This window comes from Rhinolophus sinicus, chromosome 17, assembly GCF_057876585.1.
Source record: "Rhinolophus sinicus isolate RSI-liver-muscle chromosome 17, RSI-T2T, whole genome shotgun sequence".
NCBI lineage: Eukaryota > Metazoa > Chordata > Mammalia > Chiroptera > Rhinolophidae > Rhinolophus > Rhinolophus sinicus.
The window spans coordinates 85,596,917-85,622,109 of NC_142517.1; the positions used below are offsets into that span (position 1 = coordinate 85,596,917).

General features: G+C 34.1%; 1 protein-coding gene across 2 annotated transcripts in view; it reads right to left on the reverse strand.

Moving 5' to 3' along the window:
• Positions 1-5,282: 5,282 nt before the first annotated feature.
• The window catches only part of EPHA3 (EPH receptor A3), a 356,820-nt gene continuing 336,909 nt past the window's right edge, over positions 5,283-25,193 (reverse strand). Inside the window, exons 16-17 of one of the 2 annotated variants that reach the window (XM_074333229.2) lie at positions 15,350-15,505; positions 5,283-8,674 (exon numbers count right to left, since the gene is read on the reverse strand). In XM_074333229.2, the coding sequence (XP_074189330.1) occupies positions 8,569-8,674; positions 15,350-15,505 (262 nt within the window). In that variant the 3' untranslated portion in view covers positions 5,283-8,568. The remainder of the gene's footprint in view (positions 8,675-15,349; positions 15,506-25,193) is intronic. The other variant, XM_019745445.3, reaches the window with a different exon arrangement.

The following is a 25,193-nucleotide window of genomic DNA, read 5'->3' on the forward strand; positions in this document are numbered from 1 at the left end:
GGTATGTAGTCCCTTCCTTCACAGCAGAAAAGAAAAAGATATAATTATTTTGTTACCAGTAATGATACTACATTAAAAATATTTATCATTCAAAAATTATGAGTTTATTCTATGGGCCAGGTTATATGTTAGATTAGACTTGCCTTTACAAATCTCTCTCTCTCTCTCTTTCTCTCATTTGAGAGAAACAGTAACCTAAGTGGAACTCAATTGTATGTTATTTACTGGATCCATGTCATCGTCGTTGAAAAAGGTAATAGTCATCATTTGTCTTATAACAACACATTTAAAATTAATTCATCAGATACTTATTGTGTGTCTACTTATCTATTGTGTGCCAGGCACTGTGTTAGGTATTTAATAAATGATGCATCACTATTAGGCTAAAATTCATAACAATGTCAGGCTGGAAACTTCCATGCTCAAATGATGCCTCAAACTGAACTATAACCAGTTAAACAAAGAAAATATTCATATTTGTAAAATGTCTATGAAAATTTGAAAATGTAACAATTTAATATATTTCATTCTGCAAGCGTATACTAACCATTCATGAATTGAAACAATTTTATTATCCTAAAATATCACTGTAACTTCATTTCAATATTCCAGAGGATGGAAAAAAACAAAATATATATAATCTCTAGTCAGAAACATGAAACAAATTGAGTATTAAGGGATCTCCAGCCCAAGATAAATAATAATATTGGCAAATTGAGCATTCTCTGAAGGAGAAAATCCAAATGAATTTTGACTAGAGTCTTTTTCCATTTTTGTGTTGCTGAGTTGCTGATATGAAATATATATTTATTATATGAAGCATACCTATGGCAGTTAAATTCAGATAGTGTTATCTATAACAATTTGTATTGGCTTCCCCCCAAGGCTTTTGATTTGCCATGTATGAGAATAAATGAGAACCATATGAAAAGTCAATAAGTTCTTGATAGTACATGACATTTTGTGTTCTCTCATCCTTGATTTTAGCAAGCATTCCAAGGTTTTGGCTTCCATCATTGAGGGTGATAGGCTTCAAAAATGTAAGGGCTTTTTTCTTGGCTTCAGATAAGAATCCCAACTTAACACACTTCCATAAATCATTGGTGTGGAAATCTGTCAGAAAATAGCACAAAAGTACTACTTTTTCCTTGTGGTATTGGTGTTTCCAAATTAGATTATTTGTTGAATGTTCAAGGGAGCATATTTGCTTGAAGAGTTCACCATATGTCAGACAAATCTCATGCTCTTGGAGTGGAGTTCACAGAAATGAAATCAAGGGTAATTGCCTGTTTCTTCCTCTTCTGTGGTAGTAAGAACCAAAGGGTTATGCACCAATGTGAAGCAGAGTCGCTACTAGCGGAGTCACTGAGTAACATGAAAAATGGCAAAAATGGAGACTACCCAAGATCTTAAATCCAGAGTGCATTTCATAATTGTCCTTCAGATTTTATCCTCATTAGTAATATTATACTGGGAGGTAATAATAGAGTGTAGTCATTCAGAGAAAGGGTCCTGGAGTTGATTTTGACTTCAGTTTTTCTACTTGCTAACTGTATGAACTGGTGTGATTATTAACCTGTCTAAGCCTCAGCCTATAAAGTGGATAACATACTCAGTCCACAGAGTTTTGGGGAAAATTAAATGAAATGATATATATTAAGTGCTTGGACTGTAGTAAATGCTCAGTTGATGGTAGTTATTATTTGGAACAGATAAATGTAATACATATATTTGTACATATGTGTAGTAGAAAATATCAAGCAGTTTTATAATGATTATTTGTCATTATTATTACTGTTATCACTTTTACAATTTCTTATTTAAGTGGAAAATTATTTTTCTTCAAAAAAAAAAAGTGTTGATATCCCACCTAGTGGGAAAATATGATTTAATTAAGACTATTTTTCATCAACTTGTAACTGGGTTTTCCCAGAGAATTTCAGGGTGAAGACTTCTGTAAACCTCTAAAATCTTCATTTTATAGTATATTTAACTCTACCACTTATTTTCCTAAATTGGGTCTAGATCCCCTGGGTTAATAGAATGTATATCCCAGATGCCCCATAAGAAGGGTAGTTTTTAGTAGGCATGTTGACGTTATTTGTACATAGTAAGAGAGTATAAAGGATCAGAAAAGCTTTGGCATTTACCTTGTTAAATTTTTATAGTTAAGCTCTGGTTCAAGGGTCTACTTAAACGACTTAACTGCACTAAGAAAAATGGGAGCACTGAGACCAATGAAAGGAGTCCACAAAATTCTCTGAAAATGAACCAGTTCTAGCAGAAATCAGTATATTTAATGATCCAAGATACACAACTAGAACATTAACCAGCTTTATTGACCTCAAGAAAATTTACACTTTTCCGTATAAGGACTATATATATATATATATATATATATATATATATATATATACATATATATATATATATATATACATATACATATATATATCAGCAACATTCCTCTTTATTATTTTATCAAAAATTGTTTTAATGCATTAATTCAATTCCCATTTTTTGAATGCTTATTATACACCAAGCATTGCAATGACCAAAATGGCACAGTGTTTTATGAGGCACAGTTTAAATTCAAGGTACCCTCAGCTGCAGCTGAGATGGTGCTTAAAAAAGAGGCAATTTCAATATAAGATGATGTGTTATCCAGGATCAGTCACAGGGTTCTTTTGCTGGGCACACAAATAAGGACACCTAACCCCGTGCTGATAAACCAGGAGACCTGAAGAATGAATAGAGATTGGTTAGGTGATTCTGGACAAAGGAACAGAATTTCCAAAGACTCTGATGCACAAAAAGAAGAAAAAAGTATAGCCTATTCAGAGAACTACAACTGGTTCAGTGCAGACATATACAGTGTGTGGAGGTAGCGGTGAGACGAGGATATGGAGAGAAGCCAGGTACATTCAAGTCAGGTCTTATGTACCAGTACTAAATATTCTGTATTTTAGAAATCATGACTCTGGATGGTGAACACACAGTGTGATGTACAGATGATGTATTACAGAATTGTACAATTGAAACCTATGTAACTTTACTAACCATTGCCATCCCAACAAACTTCAATTTAAAAAAAAAAAGAAATCATAAATTGGGAGTTGCAGGCTAAGCCCTTGGATGTGTCGTCTTCATTATTAGCTTGATTACCAAATTTAAATATATATATAAAATTTTCACAAAAACTCAGATTAGGAATTCTCTTGAAAGGTCAGGATTCACATTGGATCCATGTCGCCTTGTCTCTGAGAAGTTGCTTTTGGAGGAATGAAGGATGCTTTTCTGAGTCGTCACACTCTTCACTTGCTTAACTCATTTATATAACTTGACAGGCCCCTGAGGCATTTGTGTTTGCAATGGGAACTACAAAATTAAATCTTCTCTAATAATATTAATCTGACTGATATTGAAGATATCAGGCCTGGAGGCAGATGCATTATTTAGGACATTCCTTTGATAAATCTAGACAAGTAAGGAGGGACAAACAGAGGTTATGATAGGGGACAGACAAAATAATTTAGCAGTCCTAAAATAGCACCAGAGGATTGAAAATTAGAAGGAGGAATAAAGGGTGACATTTTAATTGCCAGGTTAATCACCTTAAGAGTCATTGTCTCAGTTTAGAATCTTCAAGAAGCAGACACCAAGAAGGAATTAGACCTACAAGAAAAATGTTAGTGAAAATGCCTGGGATGGATTGGGATAGGGGTAAGAGAAGGCATAGGGAATTTTCAGATTGAAATACACATCTGGCACCTATGAAAGGAGAGACCAAAAGAAGGAGGGTTGGATAGGAAGCACAGACTGCAGAGTACAGCTAAGAAAACCTCAGCCAGGATGATTCGAGCATGAGATTGAAGATTGCTTGTTACAGAATTCTGTCTCTTGAGAAGAAATGGCCCGGCTTTGCTACTCTCACCGTGCTTCATGCCCTGGTGTAAACAAACTATGCTGGGATTTTGAAAGTACAGCAGCTTGAAGGTGTGAGCTAATTGCTCTGCTTCTAATAAATTCTCTCTTGCAAGGGGATCTGAACAGTTCAGGCCCATAGCAGATACAAGTGTCCATTATTTGAAGTATTGGATTCAAGTAATGAGAGAAAAGAGTTAAAAATGTTGCCTGTAGAGAATAAGAAGTAGGTGGATTTAGCAAGAGATTGATGTTTCCTTAATAGCCTTTTAGAACTCACCTCCTACGTGTTACATAGGTAAGTAAAAAGGATGATGGCAGAGTTTGCTATATGCATTCCGAAAACTTTCCTTTTCTATTTAGGCACACTTCCTCCATATATTCTTGTGGTTAAGTATAGCAATATAATTGATTTCTAGTCAATGGAAGGAGAGATGTGATATGTGCCACTCATAAGCAGGGCTCATAAAATCTGCCACAGACAATCCTTCCTTTGATATTTATGTCTGGAATCAAAGGATTCCAAGGCCTTACTTATACTCTCCACAAGATGGAGAGAGTGGGGGATCTGAATCATTGCAAGCAAGGCCACCTGGCTAACAACTACTTTAGGTTATTCTTTGTTTAATATTAGATGTTTTATTATTATTATTATTATTATTATTATTATTATTATTATTATTTTAAGCTGATGACATTTGGAGATCTAACTATTACTATAGCTAGCATTAACCTAAGAAAGTGATGCAAGATATGTGTGTGTGTGTGTCTGTGTGTATCTCACAAATAAAGATATATAATTCTTTACGCAATATCAGACACATTTTACCTTTGATATTTTTCTGTAGCTTCAGACTCACATCTTTAATACCTCTTAACTTATTAAGATTTGGCTAACACCATTAATTTAGTAAGTTCATAATGGAAAATTAACTTATCTTTATTCCCTGCTATAATGGTGCCATCATTTCCACAAACACTCAAGACCTATATTTTATGGTTTTCTTTGACTCCTACCTTTTGAAAAATTCTGATATCAGATTGGTAAATTCTGCTAGTTCTCCTTTTTTCATGTGTCTTCGTATGCATTCTGTTCTTCACATTTTATTACCACCATCTAGAGTAAGTGCATAGCTTCATGCCAACACCACCACCATAGATTTCTAACATCGTGTAATCTACTTATCCTACACCTTCTCCCTGAATATTTTTTCAAATTGCCAGTCACTGTTCCCAGAGCATGTTTTGGATTACAGTAACAACTATATGGAAAGAACACAGAAAAACAAGATTCCTTGATTTTCTATTTATTAGGGTGACCTTGGGAAGGATTTTGAACCTTGATTCCATCATCCATTAAAAGGGGGTAACATCTATTCACATGATTGTTGCAAAGATTTAATGAGGTAAATTGTAAGTGGTGATAGCAAAATACCTGTGTCATCATAGTGCTTAGCTAATTACTTAGCTAATCTGCTTACAAGTTATTGTTTACTCCACTCAACATGATCAATGCTATGTCACCTTCAAGCAAGCTTAAAAATCTGTTTTGTGATCTCTCCTTATCTGTTTCCATGTCTATGCAAATCTTAATCACTTATGTGGCTTTATATTGTGAGTTAGCTTTTTTGGTTTTCATGTACGTTTTCTTTAAGTAGATTGCAAATGACTAGGGACCTAATTTATGCAAAGTTTCAGGTGTTTCCTGGAGTGTTTTTTGCAATTGTGGTTGTTTGTTTTTAATTATTATTTGTTATATTTGGCCAGTCAAAACTCCTTATTTCTTCATAAGTGGATTACATAACATGAATCCCTCCTCATTCATGGAGAAAAAAGAAACAGAAGCACATTCTTCATGATTCATATAAATTTCATTATATTGCTGTTTAAATAAGCACATATTTAATAAAATTTTAAAAAGCCTCAAAGACCACTTCTGTATTCCAATCTGTAAAAAATATTTTCATTGTGTTTATTATAAAAATATAAATGTTTCCACTACAAATCATTTTACATTAGTAAGAGGCCATCTACATTGTACAACATAAACTAAATGAGTAATGTTTTGAAAATACAGGTGATAGTAAATACATATGGCCAATCATATCACATTTATACATGGTTTAACTGATACTTAGTACAGAATAATCTGGGCAAGTTACCAGAAATAAATAATATATGTAAATCAAATTTAAGATACAAAACAGATAATATGGTACATAACCTTGTGAAGGAGATGTGATTTCATGTTTATTAAAAATCAATGTAGTTCCTGTACAAAGAGATGGCCATGGGCTTTCTGGTACCTCTACTCCACAGTTAAGAATCGTACACTGTTATGTTTACATATATACAGGGTAAAATTGTGTAAAGTAAATGTATAAGCGGTCAGGTAGAAAAACAGTGAAAAATGAAGAGCAATATACTATGCATAGAACCTCTACTTTGAAATGGAAACCACAGCCAAAATAAGTAAAATAGAGTCAACAAGTCTCAACTTCTATTAGTCCATGAAATGCACAGATTTTGCTGAGTATGTTCAGAATAGTATCTATGAAAGTAAATGCTAGTCTGGGATAAAATGAGATTGAAGCCAGATTCAGATCTCAATCTAACATTTCACAACACAAAATATTGGATTAAAAATGTTTTTTAGCTGCTTCTAGCAGACGTAAGTAAAATTTGCAATTAATTTCATAATTGCATATATCTTTTTAAAAAATTCATGCTCTTATATATCCAATGCAGAATTCTAGTTGGATGATTTGACGATAAGGAATATTGCCAAATTAAAAAAAAAAAAAATCTCATATATGAGGGAACACAACCTAAGCCTTATTACGCTAAATTTACAACAGATTAGCACTTGTGAATTTTGATCTGTGATTGTAAGCTGTATAATGTTCAATTTTGCATAATAACATAAAGGTTGCAGCATCGTTTTATTCACTCTATTCTTGTGAGATATGTATTTCTTATCCCCATAACATGATCATATCAGCATTAGAAAGAATATAGATAGAGCTATAATGTTGCTTCACAATATATTAGTGGCTAGTTCTCCACCAGGTACATGTTTTCAGATATTACTGAGTATGATTATATTTGACCTTTATGGAATAATAAGTCTAAATTCCTGCAATGAGAGATCTCTCCACTGCCTACAGGTTTTGAATCATTTGCTAGATAACCAGCTATTTTGTCAATTATACTCCCAATAAACGCAAAGAAGTTCAATGCTTCTAAGCTATACACCAAAATTGCAACAGGTGAATTTCAGTGGAAGACTCTTAAAAATAATAATACCTGCTATTGGTGATCACAATGTTTAATTAATTTACTAAACCCCAGTGTTGCAGATGAGTAGTTTAATTATCATCATTCCCTAAATTGCTCAACAATTTTAAGCAAGGATATTGAGTGATATTCCAAAGCCAGTCAGCAATAGAATTTTTGACTCATGCATTGGCCTGTAGTCTGTCTTGCCAATTAATGCAGCAATATAAATAGGTTTCCAATTCTTTCCAAAGTAGCTGTTCTCCATTTAAGAGCTCTAGCATAACTTCTTTACCAATGGAGGAAGTTAATGGTTTCCTAAGCACCAGAGTAGGACAGGTATGTCATTGAAAATCCATTAAATACAAGCCAGTATATTACACTAAATAGGAGTGTACAGTTTATAATAAATGGAGAGACAAAAATGGATAAGACAATTCAGGCTGTGAGAGATTTGGTTAGTGAATAAACAGGGAAAGAGTTTGGTATATATACATATATAGACATATATATATATATATATATATATATATATATATATATATGTATGTATGTGTCTATATATATATAGATTGTTCAAAAATCTGGAAAGAAACCCATCATGCTCTATGTCTAGTTTACCATGTTTCCTACTGCTGACAATTTGAGAGGGCATTTGGCACTTGGCTGTAACAAATCCAAATTAAATCATCAAGGCATAAATAGAAAACAATAAAAACAATTCAAAAGAAAATAAATATGTATTTTTCTTAAAAATTAAGACACATTTTTTACATGATAATACTTAAGGAAGCTAACAATTAAAAATGTGTACTACTTAAAACAACTACAAACTTCATTTCTATATACTTTTAACAGATAAAAGAGAATAGTACAATGAAAAGGTAGTAAATATGGCCAGATAGTTTGAGGTATAAATTCCTCTGTTTTGCTTGCTTTTAAAGAAAAAAAAAATACCTGTTACAGATTTCTTCTGTGTATAAAAATATCACAAGTCTTTTTCTCTTGTGGCTATTAGTAAACAGAGCTTCCATGTTCATTTTGTTATTTCACTTGTTTTGCTTTTATAATAGTCAGTATATGATCCATGTCTCTATGCTAGTTTTTCATTATTCCGTGCTGAAGAATTTTAATTTAATCCATCAACTAATATAAAAAATCAATTACAAAACAAAATACACCCACCCGCCCATTCACTAAATGATATGGGAAAATAAAGAGTTTTTCAATTCCATTTTAAGGCATTTGTACTCGTATCTGAGTGTCTTATTGGGCTTGGAACTTCCATCAGTATCTCCAACATTATCACCTATCTGCAGAGTGATGCTTCATCTTCCACAACTACCACCTCCTTCCCGAAATAGCACTTTACACTGGAACTGGACCATTCTTTGATTGTGTTTCTAGAGCTTTAATGCTACTGATGATCTTCTTCTGTGGTCCAACCACAGTGACACCAACCTTTTTCATATCACTGTAAAAAAAAAAAAAGAGAAAATGTCTGGTGAGAATCATGGTTTCCTGGACAGTCCGTGAACATGAGATTTTTCAATTAGCAAAGCTTGTACAATCATATATCCCAGTGCTTTCGACCTAATTTTTGCATCATCCATGTATTATATCTTCGACTTCCACCTCTATCCTTGTGAAAGAACATAAATGGTATGGGTTGAATAGTGACCCCTCAAAATTTCTCACCACCCAGAACCTCACCATGTGACTTTATTTGGAAAAAGAGTCTTTGCAGATGAAATTAAGACAAGGATCAAGATGAAATCATACTGGATTAGGGGGTTCTAAATATAATGAGACTATTCTTATTGGATACAGAAGGACACAAAGTGACAGAGAAGAAATCCACCTATCGATGGTTGCAGGGATTAGTGTTATGTTGCCACAAGCCAAGGAATGCCAGGTTCAACCAGAATCTGGAAGAGGTAAGGAAGGATTCTCCCTTAGAGACTTCAGAGCATGTGTGGCCCTGCCAATATCTTGATTTCTGATATCTGGCCTCCATAACTGTTAGAAAATTAATCTCTGTTGTTAAAGTCAAAGTTTGAGGTAATTTGTTATGGAAGTCCTAGGAAACTAACATAGATGGTCATACATTCTTTGCAGGGTATTATTCTGTTCCCTTGAATCTAGGCCAACTCAAGGACTGCTTTGACTGACAAAATATGTCAGAAGTGACACTGAATCAGTTTCTGCAGTCAGGTCTTCAGTAACTGCCAGGTTCCACTTCTTATCTCTTGAGATACTCTCTCTGGGCCTCAAGCTGCCATTTGAGAAATCTGACTACCCCAAGCCATTGGAGAGGCCATGTGTAAGCATTTAGTCTTCAGTCTCAGCTGTGTTGCAGTCTGCACCAGGGCAGACATAAATGCAACCATCTCGAGCCCTCCAGGCTAGACCAGATTCATGTTAGATGGATACATCAGTCAGCACCAACCCTACAGCAGAACAATCACCCGCCTGAGCTCTGCCCAAATGCATAAGCCATGCCATTTTGATATACAATAAAATGGAAGTTGTTTTAGCCTTTAAGTTTTGAAGCAGTTTGTTACCAGCCATAGAAAATTGGAACAATTTCTTTAAAGTGTAAAATTCCTTCAAAGTAGAATAAAATATCTCTATTTGTCAAAGTTATTACATTTAAAATAGTTTAAACTCAGAAACCAGGCATTAAATGAAGTATAGTAAGAACATGAGAAATTTCATTTAGGAAAAAACAGAGTTGTCTGAACATGGGCAAATGATTAATTAAACATCTTGACCAAGTAATTAGTTCATATTCACCCTTTCAGGTCTTGACTCAAACATCTCTATCTCATAAGAATGTCCCTGACCCTCTTATTTAATATTGTAAAATCCTCTCTGCAGTCATACCTCTACTTCTTATTTTCTTTTCTTATTTCATTTTCTTCCAAACCATTGCTCACCATTCAGCACATTGCCTTTCTTTCGATTTAATTTCTTTATTCTCTATTTTGTCTCACAAGAAGGTGAATTCCACATACACAGGAATTCTTGTTGGTTTTGTACTCTGCTTGCCAATCACACTCTGAACAATAGCTATCACTTAGTAGGGGCGTGGTATGCACTTATTAAAGAATGAATCACAGTCCAAAGTATGCTTATCTGGGGAAGTTGACAGGGAAGTAAAGTGTCATTTGGCAAGGAACACCAGGCAAATTGAGCATGGCAAGAAGGAAAAAAATACAATGCAAACACAAATGCACACCACATACACACATAAACACACATAGAAGGGGCTCCTTTATATTGAGCATAAAAGAAAGAATGAAAAATTGGGATTTTTAACTGCATAGAAATGGACTAATTGATTTCTTAAGAAGTGAATTCCCAAGCAATAAAGGTGCACAACCAGAAAATCGTTAAAAAGTTAAGAAGAAATTTAGATATTATTTAAGCATCTGCATAAAATTAACCAAGACTGATTGAATTCTTATCTCCTGAACTGGGAAGGAAATTTATGATGACCTGCAAGTCACCTCCCTCCTGCCATTCAAGGGGCCGATAAATTTTCTATGGACAACTCATATCTTGCCTGAGGTCCTCTCTGATCATACTCTTCAACTGCTTTGCTTCACCAGGAAGTCTAGTGGGGAGTGACATTAAGCTTGTCACTCTCTATGTAACTGGATAATGAAACATTCACCTAGGGTAATGTAGGCTATTTCTGTTGATCTCTGTTTTGAGAATGTGTATTCTATGGGATTTCGATTCTTTATATACCATGGATCTTTCTTTAAAATGAACAACAAACATTTCCTCACTACTCCCCAAACCATATCAAAGTCAGGTTGTGAATCTAGAGCCAAGAAAAGGGCAGATATAAATATATATGTACAAATCAATAAATGTGCACTCTTTTTGTATGTTTTCTCTCATCTTTCTTCCAATTTTATATCATAATTTTTATGACTTACTGATTTTTTTTCTCTGTCTCTTCATTTTCTCTGTCTTTATAAGCTTAAAGAGCAAAATGAGAATCATGGATAGTGGAAAAAAAAAAAAAAAAAAGAATGTTTCAAGGTAGTATACTAATTTTCTGAGCTCTTTGAGAAATTTAAGCATAGTGACAAGAGTAATGTGACATAATGCCACACTATGATGCTTGGCCGTGATCCCCTTCTGGGATTGAAGCACCCATACCACCGTAGCTAGAAAAAATTCAGATTCTGAGTGTTCACAGACCAATTTGCAACACCTCTGAAGGGCCAGCCCACTCTAGGGATCTTGTTTCAGTAGGAAGAGCCAAGTCTTGTCCTTCAGCCAAATGCCCTCATCACTTCTTCATAGAGGTTTGTCCCAAGCACACTCCTTAAGAAACCTTTTGCATAAAACTGTTTCAGATTCTGTGTCTGGGATCCCACTATAAGCAAATAGATTCATAATTTTGTTTATATTTAATGACAAGGATTATATTGGAAAAGAGAATTAAAATAATTAATTCCTTTAGGTTATGCCTAATTTGGTTTTTTCTGGACTCTCTACTCTCTCCACCCTTTCCAAAACATCTTCTACCCATCACTCTGCCATGTCCAAAATTGTTCTAAACAACCAGCTGCTGTAGTCTCAGTAACACTCCAATATGCTTATATTGTTTTGACTACCCTATTCAGAAGGGCAGTGGAAAAGTTCAACACTAAAGAGCAGATCAAGATAGAAACCAGAGGTTAATAAGCTAACTGGTACTTCAAAGGCAAGGGGATAGGTGATGACACTTTGAAAATGGCATCCAAGGGTACAGGATAATGACATGTAACAATTAATCTGCCTAATATTCATTCCACCCACTTAATTCTCTCTCCATAGTCTATAGTCACTCTTGCCCTTTTTCATTCTCTCTTCCCTTCTCACATTAACCTTTCTAAATCCAGCTTAGCTATGAAACAGTATTTTAAAAAATATGTTCACTGAATAAAATTGTACATTTTCTGGATTTCATTTGAAAATCGGATGACTTGAGTAACTTGCATGTAAATAAATCCCAAAAGTAACTGAAATAAGTTAACACTTATTTTAGTATGAAGCTCTATTAACATTTTTCTGTAACTTGATAGTCTGCATAGAAAACAAAAATAAATTTAATATCAATTTTAAGTATCTCTGTCTTATTCCAGGAGAATCTCTAGAGTTATTCCGTCAAAGGAATCATTTCTGAACTGAGTCTGGATTGCACAAAGAAAATAGGGATTGAAAGGAAACAAATTCAAACAATAAGCCCAAGATTGAAAAAGGAAGGACGAAATATCGAGTTAAATATTTTATAGCATTTAGGGTGAAAATTCCGCCTCATTAGATTTCCCTAAATTATTAGTATACTAAATATTTTTTATAAATTCTATTTTTTGTAGTATATACACCACACTGAGGAGACCCAAAAAATAAACAATTATTTTTAAGGATTGTTAGGTCAATAGATCTTAATTCTATGTTGTCCCTGAATTTAAGACACAGGACAGAAGAAAGAACACTGAGAGATCTGAAAGTATCTGTCTCCTGTAAAGGACAAACCTGAACAGCTGAGTCTCTCAGGAAAAAACAGCTTTCATCTTGAATGTACATTGGCAGGTTGTTTAAATAATAATAATAACAACAATTAAGTGAAAAGGCTCTAGGCAGTGAAAGAGCTTACCGCCCAACACTATTGTTGAGACAAACACATTGATAACTTGGATATGTAACAAATGCTGCCACTTCACTTTTTTAAGCAAGTAACTTTCTTACCACATTCATAGCTTATAATGTCTGAGTATATTTATATTGTGACCTAACAGTTAATTCTATTAACAATGTACTGCTTCATCCACTTCAATATAATGTTTCATTATCTAAAACCTCTGAGTGTTGATATTTTGTTGAGAATAAACATTTGTATAACTCTGCCTTTGAAAATCTGGCAATAACACAGAACCATTCAATTTTGTGTTTGTTCTCTGCTATGCTTCTGTGCTCTAATGCAGGTGTCTTGTATATCATAACCCTAACTGTTTACATTACTGAAATAAGAATTTATAAAACTATATCGATATATCCTGGGATTGTGTTTGATCAAAATAACTACTACAGAAACTCAAAGCATATTGTTGATTGGATCGGAAGTCTGCATACATTATATAGATGTCTGGCCACTGTGCTGTACACCTGAAACTAATATAAAAACAATATTGAATGTAAACTGTGACTGAAAAAAATAAATAAATTTTAAAAATAAGTTTATTTAAAAACCATTCATTTCCTTTAAATAGGAATGCCAATGCATGCAAGTCAACTAGCATGAGCTTATTGTCTAACAATAATTCTCTTCAATAGTAATAAACCCTTTCTATAGGCCTTTCTGTGACTTTTTGTGTTTCTGATTGTAAAGTTACATCATAAACAATAAACTACCTATTTTTTTATACTGCATTAATTATTTTAATTATACTCCACATTCCTTTTTTGATATCTAATCTATAGCTCTCTACATCGACTTTATTTAAATGATTGGCGGGATGACAAGGAAAGTCTTTAAATATTCAACAATATTTACATATTCAAATATTGGTAGGAGAGGTTAAGATGTAAAGGAACTTGAGGGCAATAGTTTATGTAAAGTAACAAAGATGAAAGATACAAGACTGAAACAGAGAAGGAAACAGTTTCCAAACACACCTTGCAAGCTACAAAACTGGGGACAACTTTTTGTGTAGCTGTTCAACACAAAACTTCTTTCTTTAGAACAGTTTTCTATTCTACCTTCAGGAAAGGGCTCCTAGAGGCCAATCTGTGCTATCATACCTCACCTTTTTAGAACAGAAATGATTATACTATGGCCACCATATGACTTTAAAGGTGCCAATCTACAAGCAGAACTGAACCCATCAGAATTTTCTCCTGAGGACTTAGAGTTAAGACAGTTCAGCTCTGGTCAGTTGAGTAGCACACGAAAGTTGTGTGACCTAGAGCAGAGGAAGGCATTTTTAGCTATATGCATGGGAGTACAGAAAAAGTCACTGTAAAACAGAAGAAAAATGATGCATTAAGAATTGAAGTAAATTGACTCTCATTCACAGAGAGATTAAAAATATAGCTTCCAAGAATTCACTGCCAGTTCCCAATTACCAGGCCTTATGAATGGTGCTGAATTTTATGGATTATTCACTGAATTCACTTGATAAACCCCCCTTCCTTAAGCCTGTGGATTTCTCATATCAAAAGATTCCTATTATCAAATGAGCCATGTCTAAAAAATACAGCCTATTATACTTAATTATTTTTGGATTTGACATACAAAGCCCTATTAATTATGCACATTAGTATTTTCAAACCGAGTATAAATCTTTCAAGGAAAACAATAGTCATGTCTTAAACCGATTTATAACTTCATTTTCAAACATGTTATCCTTCACAGAGTAGACACACAATAACAGATGATGACGTTTATTTAGAAGCTGTGAAAATTACTTTTAGACTTTAGCCTGTTTCCCTGTATACCGTGATTCCCCAAAAATAAGACCAGGTCTTATATTAATTTTTGCTCCAAAAGACGGAGCAAATTTTCAGGGGTATCTTATTTTTTCATGTACAACAATCTACATTTATTCAAATACAGTCATCTCATCTTCTTCTGGAACATCGCCATAATGTACTAAATGCCTCCGTCTGACCGATGATCTTAACTGGGGTTTATTTTCGGGGTAGATCTTATTTTTGGAGAAACACAGTACCAGTTTATCCACTTTGTTCTCAATTTTCCTTTTACACGGAGGTTAGGCTTTGTTAAAAATAGTAGAAAAAATACAAATACAGGAATATACTAATAATTGTGCTATCTCTGCTTATGTTTTCAGTTAGGAGTTTGAGTCTGTGGGGATATGTATAGACTCCTTGGGTCTATTAAAGGAGGTCATAATTCAGTGAAGACACCTACTATGAGAACTATTGTGAGGGAAGAAAATGTATCAATACAGAATCCAGATGGTGTCATTTACAAAGAGGGATCCAGTACCCAGCTCAGCAGTTACAGGAGACAGCTGGTATCTCATAGGTTCAACGAATATTGATAACACATTAATCCAAAACATGTATGTTCAACAGAAAGTTCAGAATCATTCAGTAGTCTTAAGAACTTTTTTCTTACTCTGTGGAAATCTTGGCTATGGTATCACAAGAACTGTATTCCACGCCTGTGAAGATTTCCTTGCACTGTGCTGTTCGGACCCCATTAAGCCAGTCACCTGTTGTGCGGAAGGTGGTGATGTCGACATTGCTTTGGTCCAGAAGAAGGTTTGATGGCCTGCAAGAAAAGAAACACCAAAGGGAGAAAGATCAGGAGTCAGCGGATTTGATGGAAGTCAAATTTGACATCAACATCAGCAGGAACTTTCAGACTTCACGTGTTGTTCCTGTTTGTTTGTGGAATTTATCTGCTATGAAGACTTCATCTGTTGGAATGGGCAACTTGCAAGAATACTGTGGAATTGTCTTGTCTCAGCGCTTCTTTTCTCCACTCACAACTGCTTTTTAAATCACTGAAATTTTGCCAGGGAGATGCATACGTATATCCATACATACTTTGATAATTTAATTTGTTTAACCATTAACAAAGATGGTGGTAATTTAGGATATCATTATAGCGGACATGACACACTGAATAATTTGTTGTCTGCTTTGGTGATGGATTTGGTTTCCCCTATTAAATCCTGCCATATGGGATATTTGCAGACATTGTACAGTTGCTGTCTAAAACACAGTTGGAACAACCTAGACTATACTTTCAGCAGGACATAAAGTAAGCACAGGTTTAAATAATGTCACAAATGTCATCAAAAATAAAAATTACGAAAGGAATGGAAAAAAGTAGTGAGTAACAATAAATGAAATCCTCGCATATGTGACAACACCAAATGGAGTTCATTTTATACAGAGAGAGAGAGAGAGAGAGAGAGAGAGAGAGAGAGAGAGAGAGAGAGAGAGAGAGAGAGATTGTGATCATGATTAATACTGCACAATACAATCAGCATAAAAGGAACTTCTAGTATTGTTTTACATAATTACAGGCCTAAACATTGATCTATTGTGTACCAACTGCAAGATCTAGTGAATGAAAGGGACTGAAAAGAAATGGTAGAGACCATGTTTTCATCCCTGAAGAGCCCAAAGCAGTAGCTGTTGGTGAGCTGCCCTTGGTCTGTGTTTTACAGCTCTTAGTGACCCCTCTAATGGTCTTTAACTCATGAGACTGGGACCAGTCAGCAGGTAGACAACTAATTGTCCTCTCTATGATTTTTTCCTAAAAATGACCCTTGATTAAAATAGACCATAACATTTATTTATACTTTTGTTTACAGGATTAATACATACTATCATGTTTTCTTGGTCCAATAACTGTGCTGAGTCTGTATTGCCAATAACCTTTCTTACCTCAGTAGCTTAGCTGGTAATAGAATATGGGGTTAGATAGGTGGGTCAGAGTTCGAATCATACAGTAGCACAGGATCTATGCTAACTATGCATACTGAGGAAGAACCTGTTACAGTGAGAAAAATGCAGGGGACAGGTCGAGGATGGGATCTCTTGATGTGTGATGCATTCATCTGTCAGCAGATTTCTAGGATCCTTTTGGTATGAACCAAAAAGCTCCATGGACATTTGGAGAGGACCAAATGTCCTGCAAAGGTGTCATAAACTAATCTTTATCTTACAATTGAGAAGATACATTTAGATTTTAACTCTTCAGAGTTGTCATTCAGAATAATCTTTCATGTTTTATGATCCTATAGTTGAATTTAATCAGCATTGAGCTCTTGAAAGTTTTTAAAATTATTATTGTAAGTGCCCCATATTAGGGTTTTTAAAACTAGAACTTCATTTGTTTATAAGTATATTGAAAACTAATAATTTGTCTCAATGAAACCCACCATTTGAAATGTTTAAGTTCAACAGTTAGAATTAGTTTTCAGAAGACACCAAAGCGAATGAGGAATATATTGACATGCATTTATCTTTATTTTAGAAATGAATTTAGCTCTTTAAGCTACTGATTCCAGTAATGTTTTTAGAAATAGCATGAAATAAGAGCAAAATGAACCATCCAGATACAATTAAACCATACTATGATTTATGTGTGAATACCAACCACTCATTATTATCTGGGATATGTTCTCATGAGAAAATTTCTCTGTGAAGGAAGTACATAAATATGCCAGCTCTACCTATATTTAAATAATTTTTAATTGGGATATTTCTGTTACTATTGATGAATTTCTTCAGCTCACTTCCGGATATATAAGAAACATGCTAAGTGTGTGGTTAAGAGTCTCATATCTAGATAATTTTCTATCGTTCTCTAGACATGTATGCTGTTGTTGGGGACACATGAGATGAGTGTAAATTAAATATTTATGTGACTCTTGATGGAGATACATTACATTTATTTGATAAAAATGGTCAAACGTTAATGCTGAGTTTAAGAAAAAATGGAAATTTGACCATTGGGCTCTGCCTATATATTCATCTTCTATGGAAAATATAGATCAATAGCTAGTTCCCTCCCTGGCACAGTCATTTGTAAAGTGGAGGACAGCTGAAAGTGGAGGACTTTTCAGCTTTCTTTCCCTTACACTAAACTCAACTACTTCAGTCCCCTCTATCTAAAATGTTTTAATTATAAATTAAAATTACAGTGTTTATAATTTATGTTTATGTGTTATGGTTTAGTTTTAACTAACCCTCAGAGATTATTTTTTAAAAATGGCAGAAAGAAATAAAAATTAAGCATTACTTTACAAAGTATTAATTTTCTTTCCTTTAGAAATATGAAAAAAACCCTACAAAATATAAATATAATATTTTATAAATTATTCTCTTTTGGAACATATATATATATATATATATATATATATACACACACACACATATACATATATACATATACATATATATACATATATATGTTCCAAAAGAGAATTATATATATAAAATAAATAAATGTATACGTATATAAATTTTATATGATTGTTTAAATCATCTGAACAAGAAAAAAATACTTATTTTAATAATTGAAACTCTTGTTTTTTTCCTAAGAACTTGAGGAATTATGGATAGATATATAACCCAGGTTTCAGAACTTACATGATATTCTTGGGTTGTTTTAGCTTGGCTATCATGAATGAAATGGCTTTTGTCACTAACCAGCATTAAATATAGCATTAGATCCATTGGTTAAGTCATCAAATCAGTAAACAAAATTGATATTCATAACGTTAAATCATATGTGACAAAATTTTATAAGAAAAATGAAGTTATACCTAGAAAGAAGACAATACAATATTAAACTATCTACAGGTGTGGGGAGAGAGAGAGAGAGAGAGGTTGGATTTTTCCAGTAGCTGTAGCATAGAATCTAATGTGGACTCTTGTTGACTCTTGGTCTTATGAATAGCAATAGTTTTTTATTTATGGGTTTGTGGGTATGAAGAATCAAACCCCAGGACATGTATTCAGAATATTTATGAAGTGTGCCTAATAGCAAAATGCAGAATTTTTTCTTCTCAATTCAAAATGGTTTGTATTTTTAAACTCAACACTATAGCAAGACTCCACAAGAGTTTAGAGAAAATTGATTGAAATATTTAGAGAAATAAAGATTGAAATAGAACAGGACGAGTGGATTAGGGATTAAATTGACCCCAACTGAGTTTTTCTGTTTATTACTTGGATCAAAGTACAACGAAGACAAAGAATGACCTAATTTTAATGCCAGTGACCTCAGAATAACCAGCCCTGCAAAGTATCATTTTTCCACTTCCAGGATTTCTCTAGGGAATTCAAATAAAAATTGGTTCCTTTCCTCCTCCGAGAGGACATCTGGAGAGTTTATCAATGGATAGGAATTTGTCTCTCACTGTGAAGAGCCTGTGATGTCTCTTCACGCGCACCCAGGGAATGTGGGCTTTTTGAGCAGCTGCAGGCATTGGCGTTTTTTTAGACCCAACCCCAGACACTGGGTCTGAAGGGGAAATTTATAGGCTGGGTGATGTGCACCAGGAGCTCACACTTTTACTAGACAAATTAGATAGATTTCAATCCGTGCAGCTGTAAACGATGTCCTGCAGAGTTCCACCTGATCTTTTACAGCTTTTCATAAATCAGTACCTACTGGCTGCAGACCGCAGTCATTAAAAAGAAATCATGGAAATTACATGTTTGCTCAGGGGAAGCAAAAACATAACTTTTCTCCCTTTTTCTCTCCCTCCTTGTATTTTGGTTTGTGAATTATTCTTTTATGGATTTTCAGACTGTTGCATTAAAGAGGTATACATTTATTTTCTTCCCATCAGGTCCTATTTTATCCATAAATGGTTTCATATAAATTAGCCCCAGACACTGGGGAACAAATATCAAGAAATAACTGCCATTCCCAAGAATATCACTCAAAATGACCTTATTTCATATTGCATTAGAATTCTAAATCCCTCTGACTGAATGTTCAGTTATCATTTTGTAACATAAGATTCCTTTTGGTTTACTGAATGCTTTATTTTTCATGTATTAAAAATAATGATTAACACACATTTTTGAATGAATAAGTAGATGCTTACTGAAACTAGAAGCAGCTATCAATAATACTGGGGAGATAATGCTATACCACTATAATTATTAACTTTATTCTGTTGTTGTGAATAGTTTCAGGAACATACAATATTAACTCTAAAGTAATTTTTAAAAACAAAAGTATATCTACCTTTATTATTATCTGAAAATAGTAATATAATTCTGCAATATCTTTTATAGTTTAGTGTTAATTTTACTTCAAATGAAATACTTATTGTATTTCAAGGAGAAAAGCTTGTATTTGCCAATTTTTTTAAAATGTGGATTTATGATGATCTTGATCTTTTTATCTCTAACATTAAAAATTCAAATAGAATTTAATTTGTCATCAGTAACTAAAAATAATTTTGAGTATATATAGCTCCCAACAGGAGACTAGTATATAAATGACACATTAAGGAGAAGTACAGTCATTGTGTTTATTTTAATTATCTCTAGGCCTTAAGGACAAAAATCTTAGCAGTTATAGCTATTACAGGTTTAATTCCTCCCAATGGCAAAATTACTGACTTTTGATTTTCAATATTAAAAGAAAAATCACCTGGGTATTTGGCATATTTGCTTTCCTCTAAAATGTTCAGTATCGTGTTTGTTCAGTGACAAAAATCACCGTGTCAGTTTCAGAATTGGAGGTCAAAGTCATTTGGAGAAACAGAATGTTTCTTTGTCATTAGACTACTCTTAAAGAATACATTTGTCAAAACAGCAGTTATTCTCTAAAATAATTTTATTATGTACTCTTAGAGATCAGAAGCATTTTATTAATGCTAATTTAAAGCCATAAACAGGGAAAATTGTGAGTATTGCTTATTTTTTTCTATTTATCCTGCGAGTTAATAAAAAGAAATCCCTTCAAAGTTAGCGATTAATACAATGAAACAATATATTTAAAGTCATTTCAATGACATTAAGTACATCTGGCTCTTCAGAACCTCATTCTAAATATATTAAATATATTACTAAAGTCTTTATACAAAGAATTTAGATTCCACAAATTTACAACAGTATTGAATAATCCAATGACCTGAAGTGTGAAAATGCTATGGATTTAAAGAACAAGTCACACACACACACACACACACACACACACACACACACACGTGCATGGGTATGTGTGTGTGTGTGTGTGTGTGTGTGTGTGTGTATGTATATATCAAAAAATAAAAAGGGTATCTTACAGCCTGAATAGATAACAAATTCATCTCTCATTTTTTCTATTAGTTTTTTTTTTTAATTTTTAAGTTACCTACATTCATAAAAGTAATCAAGCTAATTTATTAAAATAGTTTCTTTTAAAAAATGAATTGTGCTTATTTCTCTTTTATGTATAACAAAAGCATGTGTTGTAAAGTAAGAAAATTTGTCACTGTAAGACCATTTTCTATTTATTTATATAGTGCCAGTTTCTATCAAGAACTTTAAGAAAATTTCTTAAAATGAGGGAACTTTATTTTTATTCTTTTACACATGTGCACTATGATTATACTTTTCATTTTTTTCTAAATTTCTCAAAAGCACTATTTTCACATTGCCTTTTCCTTTTCATCATCCAGTTATAACTAAACCTTTTAAAATTTTGTATATCATCTATCACTCTAAAAGAATCAAAGTAGTTCTCTTAAAAAGAAACCAATGTCCTTCTCATTGTTTCACTGTAAGTTTTTTCCTGTTGTCTTTTTTTTTCTTCAGCCTTTCGCAGCTTTTAATAACACAGTTCATTCTATCCACTTTGGAAAATTCTTTGCTTTTTGGTCTAAGTCTCATTCCTAACCCTTGATTGTTTCTACCTACTCTTTCATACTCTTCAGCTTTGTAATTGGTACGTTCTCCAAAGCTCTAAATAGAGACAATTTTCTTTCTTTCCGAGTTGGATTCTGTGCAATGGGTTAATGTCATTCAATGGGAACTATGTTCTATACTTTCTTCCTTCTAGAATTGCCATCCATTGGCATTGATTGGCTCTACAATCTCCTAATAAGGAAACTGAAATATCCACTGGCTACCATCACACCCTGTCATATATGAGAGAAACATTCACTCATTTCAATTAGCTTCTTGGCTCTTGCAAACATTTGAATTAGTGATTTCTGGACTAAGTATTGCGGTGCTTAGAGGCTTTAAAAAGATCCCTGGACCCCAGGGCAGCACAGAACCGGCAAGGAGAAAGTGCATTCTGGCAGACTGGGATGAGGGACATTTCAGTGTCAACCTATGTGAACCAACACCCTCTGCTACTCATAGATTAAAGACTCCTAATAATCCATGGGATATGAAAGCTTCCATTAGAAATATAATAATTTCATACAAATTAAAAGGAATGCATTTGTGGTAAAAACCAGCATTACTAGATTGAGATTTGTACCTGCTAAACATGTTTCTGACTGTGGCTCCTTTTATTATCTTTACAGAGAGAATGCTCTAAATTGTATGCCTAGACTTAATTTTAATGTCTTCCCCAGCTTGAGATATGAACTCCCCACTTCTTGTGGGACTCGGTCTCATTGTGTCCAGGAGGCTGATGTGCCTCGTAGTTGGTTGTTCCTTCTGCCCTTCTTAGGACTGTCAGTAAGAGCTCTGTTCTCTTGGTCCTCTACCTTGAGCCTGGAAGTACTCTCGGGTACTTTCTCTGTCACTCTGCACATCTCATTAGTGACCATGGCAGGTAATCAGTAAATCTTCCTGAATTCTCATCCTTTCTTTTTATTTCCTCTGCTCTACGATAGCATAAGCCCTTTCTTATATGCTGAAATCACCTCCTAACTCCTTGCTATGAACTTTTTTCCTGCCAGCCCTGCTTAGGTATAGCTGCCAGAGAATTGTTCCATAGGTACAGTGCAATATATCACTTAAGTGACTTCAATGGCTCCCCCTTTCCTCATGTACAAAAATCCAAATTTCTAGAGATAACATTCAATCTTCCATTATCTGATGAAATTATCTATCAGCATTTTTCTCCATAATTTTCTTTTTTATCTTATATTACAGAAGAATTGTATGATGCAAAGCAATTTTGGAAGTATCCTATGTTAGTGTGTGTCCTGTTTTGTTTTGTTTTTGTTTTTTGGGTTTTTTTTTTTGTTTTGTTTTAGTTTTTTTTTGTTGTTTTGTTTTGTTTGTTTGTTTGTTTTTTCCGTGGTGTTTTCCTACCCTGGTATGGTCTTATCCTGTAATCTGACTATAGAAATCTCATCCACCATACAACTGCCAGGGAATCCCAAAGCTAAAACTGAACTCATCCTTCCTTCAGGATTCCTGAACACCTTGTCTTTTTGCTCAAATAATGATTTTCTGAGGAATATTAAAGTATTTCTTAACATTTATTTTCTTCCCATGTTTAAATGCAAGCCATTCAGGGTGGAATATACACACAAAACAGAATTAAAATTGTGATGAGCAAGAAAATGGTGCTCTATAAAAGCGCTAGCCTTTAAGTTGTGTTGCCAGAGAATGCCTCAATTAACATAAGATGTAGCAGCTACTGCTTGAAGGAAGACGGATGCCAAGGAGAATCTAAGACAAGAGAACAGAATGTGCTACTGTCTTCATATCTGAAATACCTTGGCTTTCAGAAGGAACTAGAAGTTGGCCACTGAGCTTACAGTATTGTTTAAGTGAAAGTGGTGCAGTTTGAAAGGTTGAAATACCGCTCTCCTCACATTTTTGCCCCTCCCTGCAAAAGCGAGTCGTGCATATAAAATCATGTCATTTCCCTGCTTTGAATGACTTAATGGATTCCTCATGCATTTCAAATTCAAAAGTCCTCACCATGGCCTGCCTGGGAAGCTAAAGTGTCTGGCTACTTTCTAGTTGCCTTCTCCGACTCATGACAGACTCTTCCTTTCCTTACTGCTCTTCTGCCACTTCGTAGAGCCCTCCAAACTCATTTGCAGTTTCTTATTCTTATGCCAAGATTATTTTTTAGGGGGGTGGGGGGATTAGGGGTGGGTGGGAGGGTTCTTTAAACAAGTGTCTCTTTTCCTTTCTTAAGGACTCAGCTCAATATCAGCTCCTCAGAAGGCTGGCTCTTTTCCAACCACCCTTTTATTATCTATCACAACCATCTCTTTAATTATTTCTATAACCTGTACTTGACTATTGTGCATTGTACATCTTATATAATTTCAGCTCCAGGATGGCAGAGACCACATTGTCTTCTTCACTGTTCTCTAGATTCTACCCATGCCTAGCACATAGTAGATTGGCATATACTAAATAGTTGTTGGGAAAATTAATAAACACTTGAATAAAAGAAATGACATTGGAGAAGCATAGCAATTTAAATCATCAAAAGGAGTCTAGATTTTTTTTTTTAAGTGTAATGGGAATCAAGATTGGGTACAAACAGGTGACCAAAATTATATCATATACCAAAGGTGCCAAAAAAACCATATACATTTTAAGAGATGTCATCTACCATGTTTCCCCGAAAATAAGACCAGATCTTATATTAATTTTTGCTCCAAAAGACGCATTAGGGCTCATGTTCAGGGGATGTCATCTGGAAAAATCACGCTAGGGCTTATTTTTGGGTTAGGTCTTATTTTGGGGGAAAAACGGTATGTGTTACTTTGCACAGTTGAATTGAATTACGGTAGCAATGTGTAGAATGACATTGGCTCAAAAGACGGTGTTAATCAAATGATTGCTAGCGTCATTCATTATATTACAATTTTAATGCAGTTTTTTCCTTTCTCAAAATGTGTATAAATGTTTTTGGCACCCTCTGTATATTTTGATAATGAAATTCTCAAGGCTATATGAAAAGGTGCTTGGAGCAGGGCAACAATGGAAGCAGGGGACATGTTAGAGGCCTCTTGCAGTGGTCTATTGCAGAAGTGGAAAACATCATAGAAGAGAGTGTTTGTAGTGGAAAGACAGTGTTTGTAGCTGGATCATGTTGATCCAGTGATCACCTAGATCAAAGCATGGAGGGCAAGAAAGTGGTGCCAAGACTTGGTCTAATCCTGATTCGTCAGAAGAATAGGTGCTAGTGTACTCAACAAAATAGGAAGACAGTGGACGGATGAGGCTAGCTGGAGAAAATGAACAGATACTTTTGCAGAATATTAATTTTGAGATGTCTATGGAACTCTTATTTGAGAAGTTCGGCTGTGAATGGTAGAAAAAGAAGGAAGTAGTTGGCAGAGATGTAGGACTCACAGAGGTAATGTTGACAAACAGAATCTGTTAAATTCACTTAATGATAAAAATTACCTGGAGTTTTTATCAAACGTCCACATTCCAGTCCACTTTCCTAGAGATTCTGAGTCAGTAGCTTGGTAAAGACCTAGATAGTTAGTTATACATTGTGCATTTAATAAGTTCTCCCAGTGATTCTTATCATCAGGGAAATTTAAGAAACAATTGAA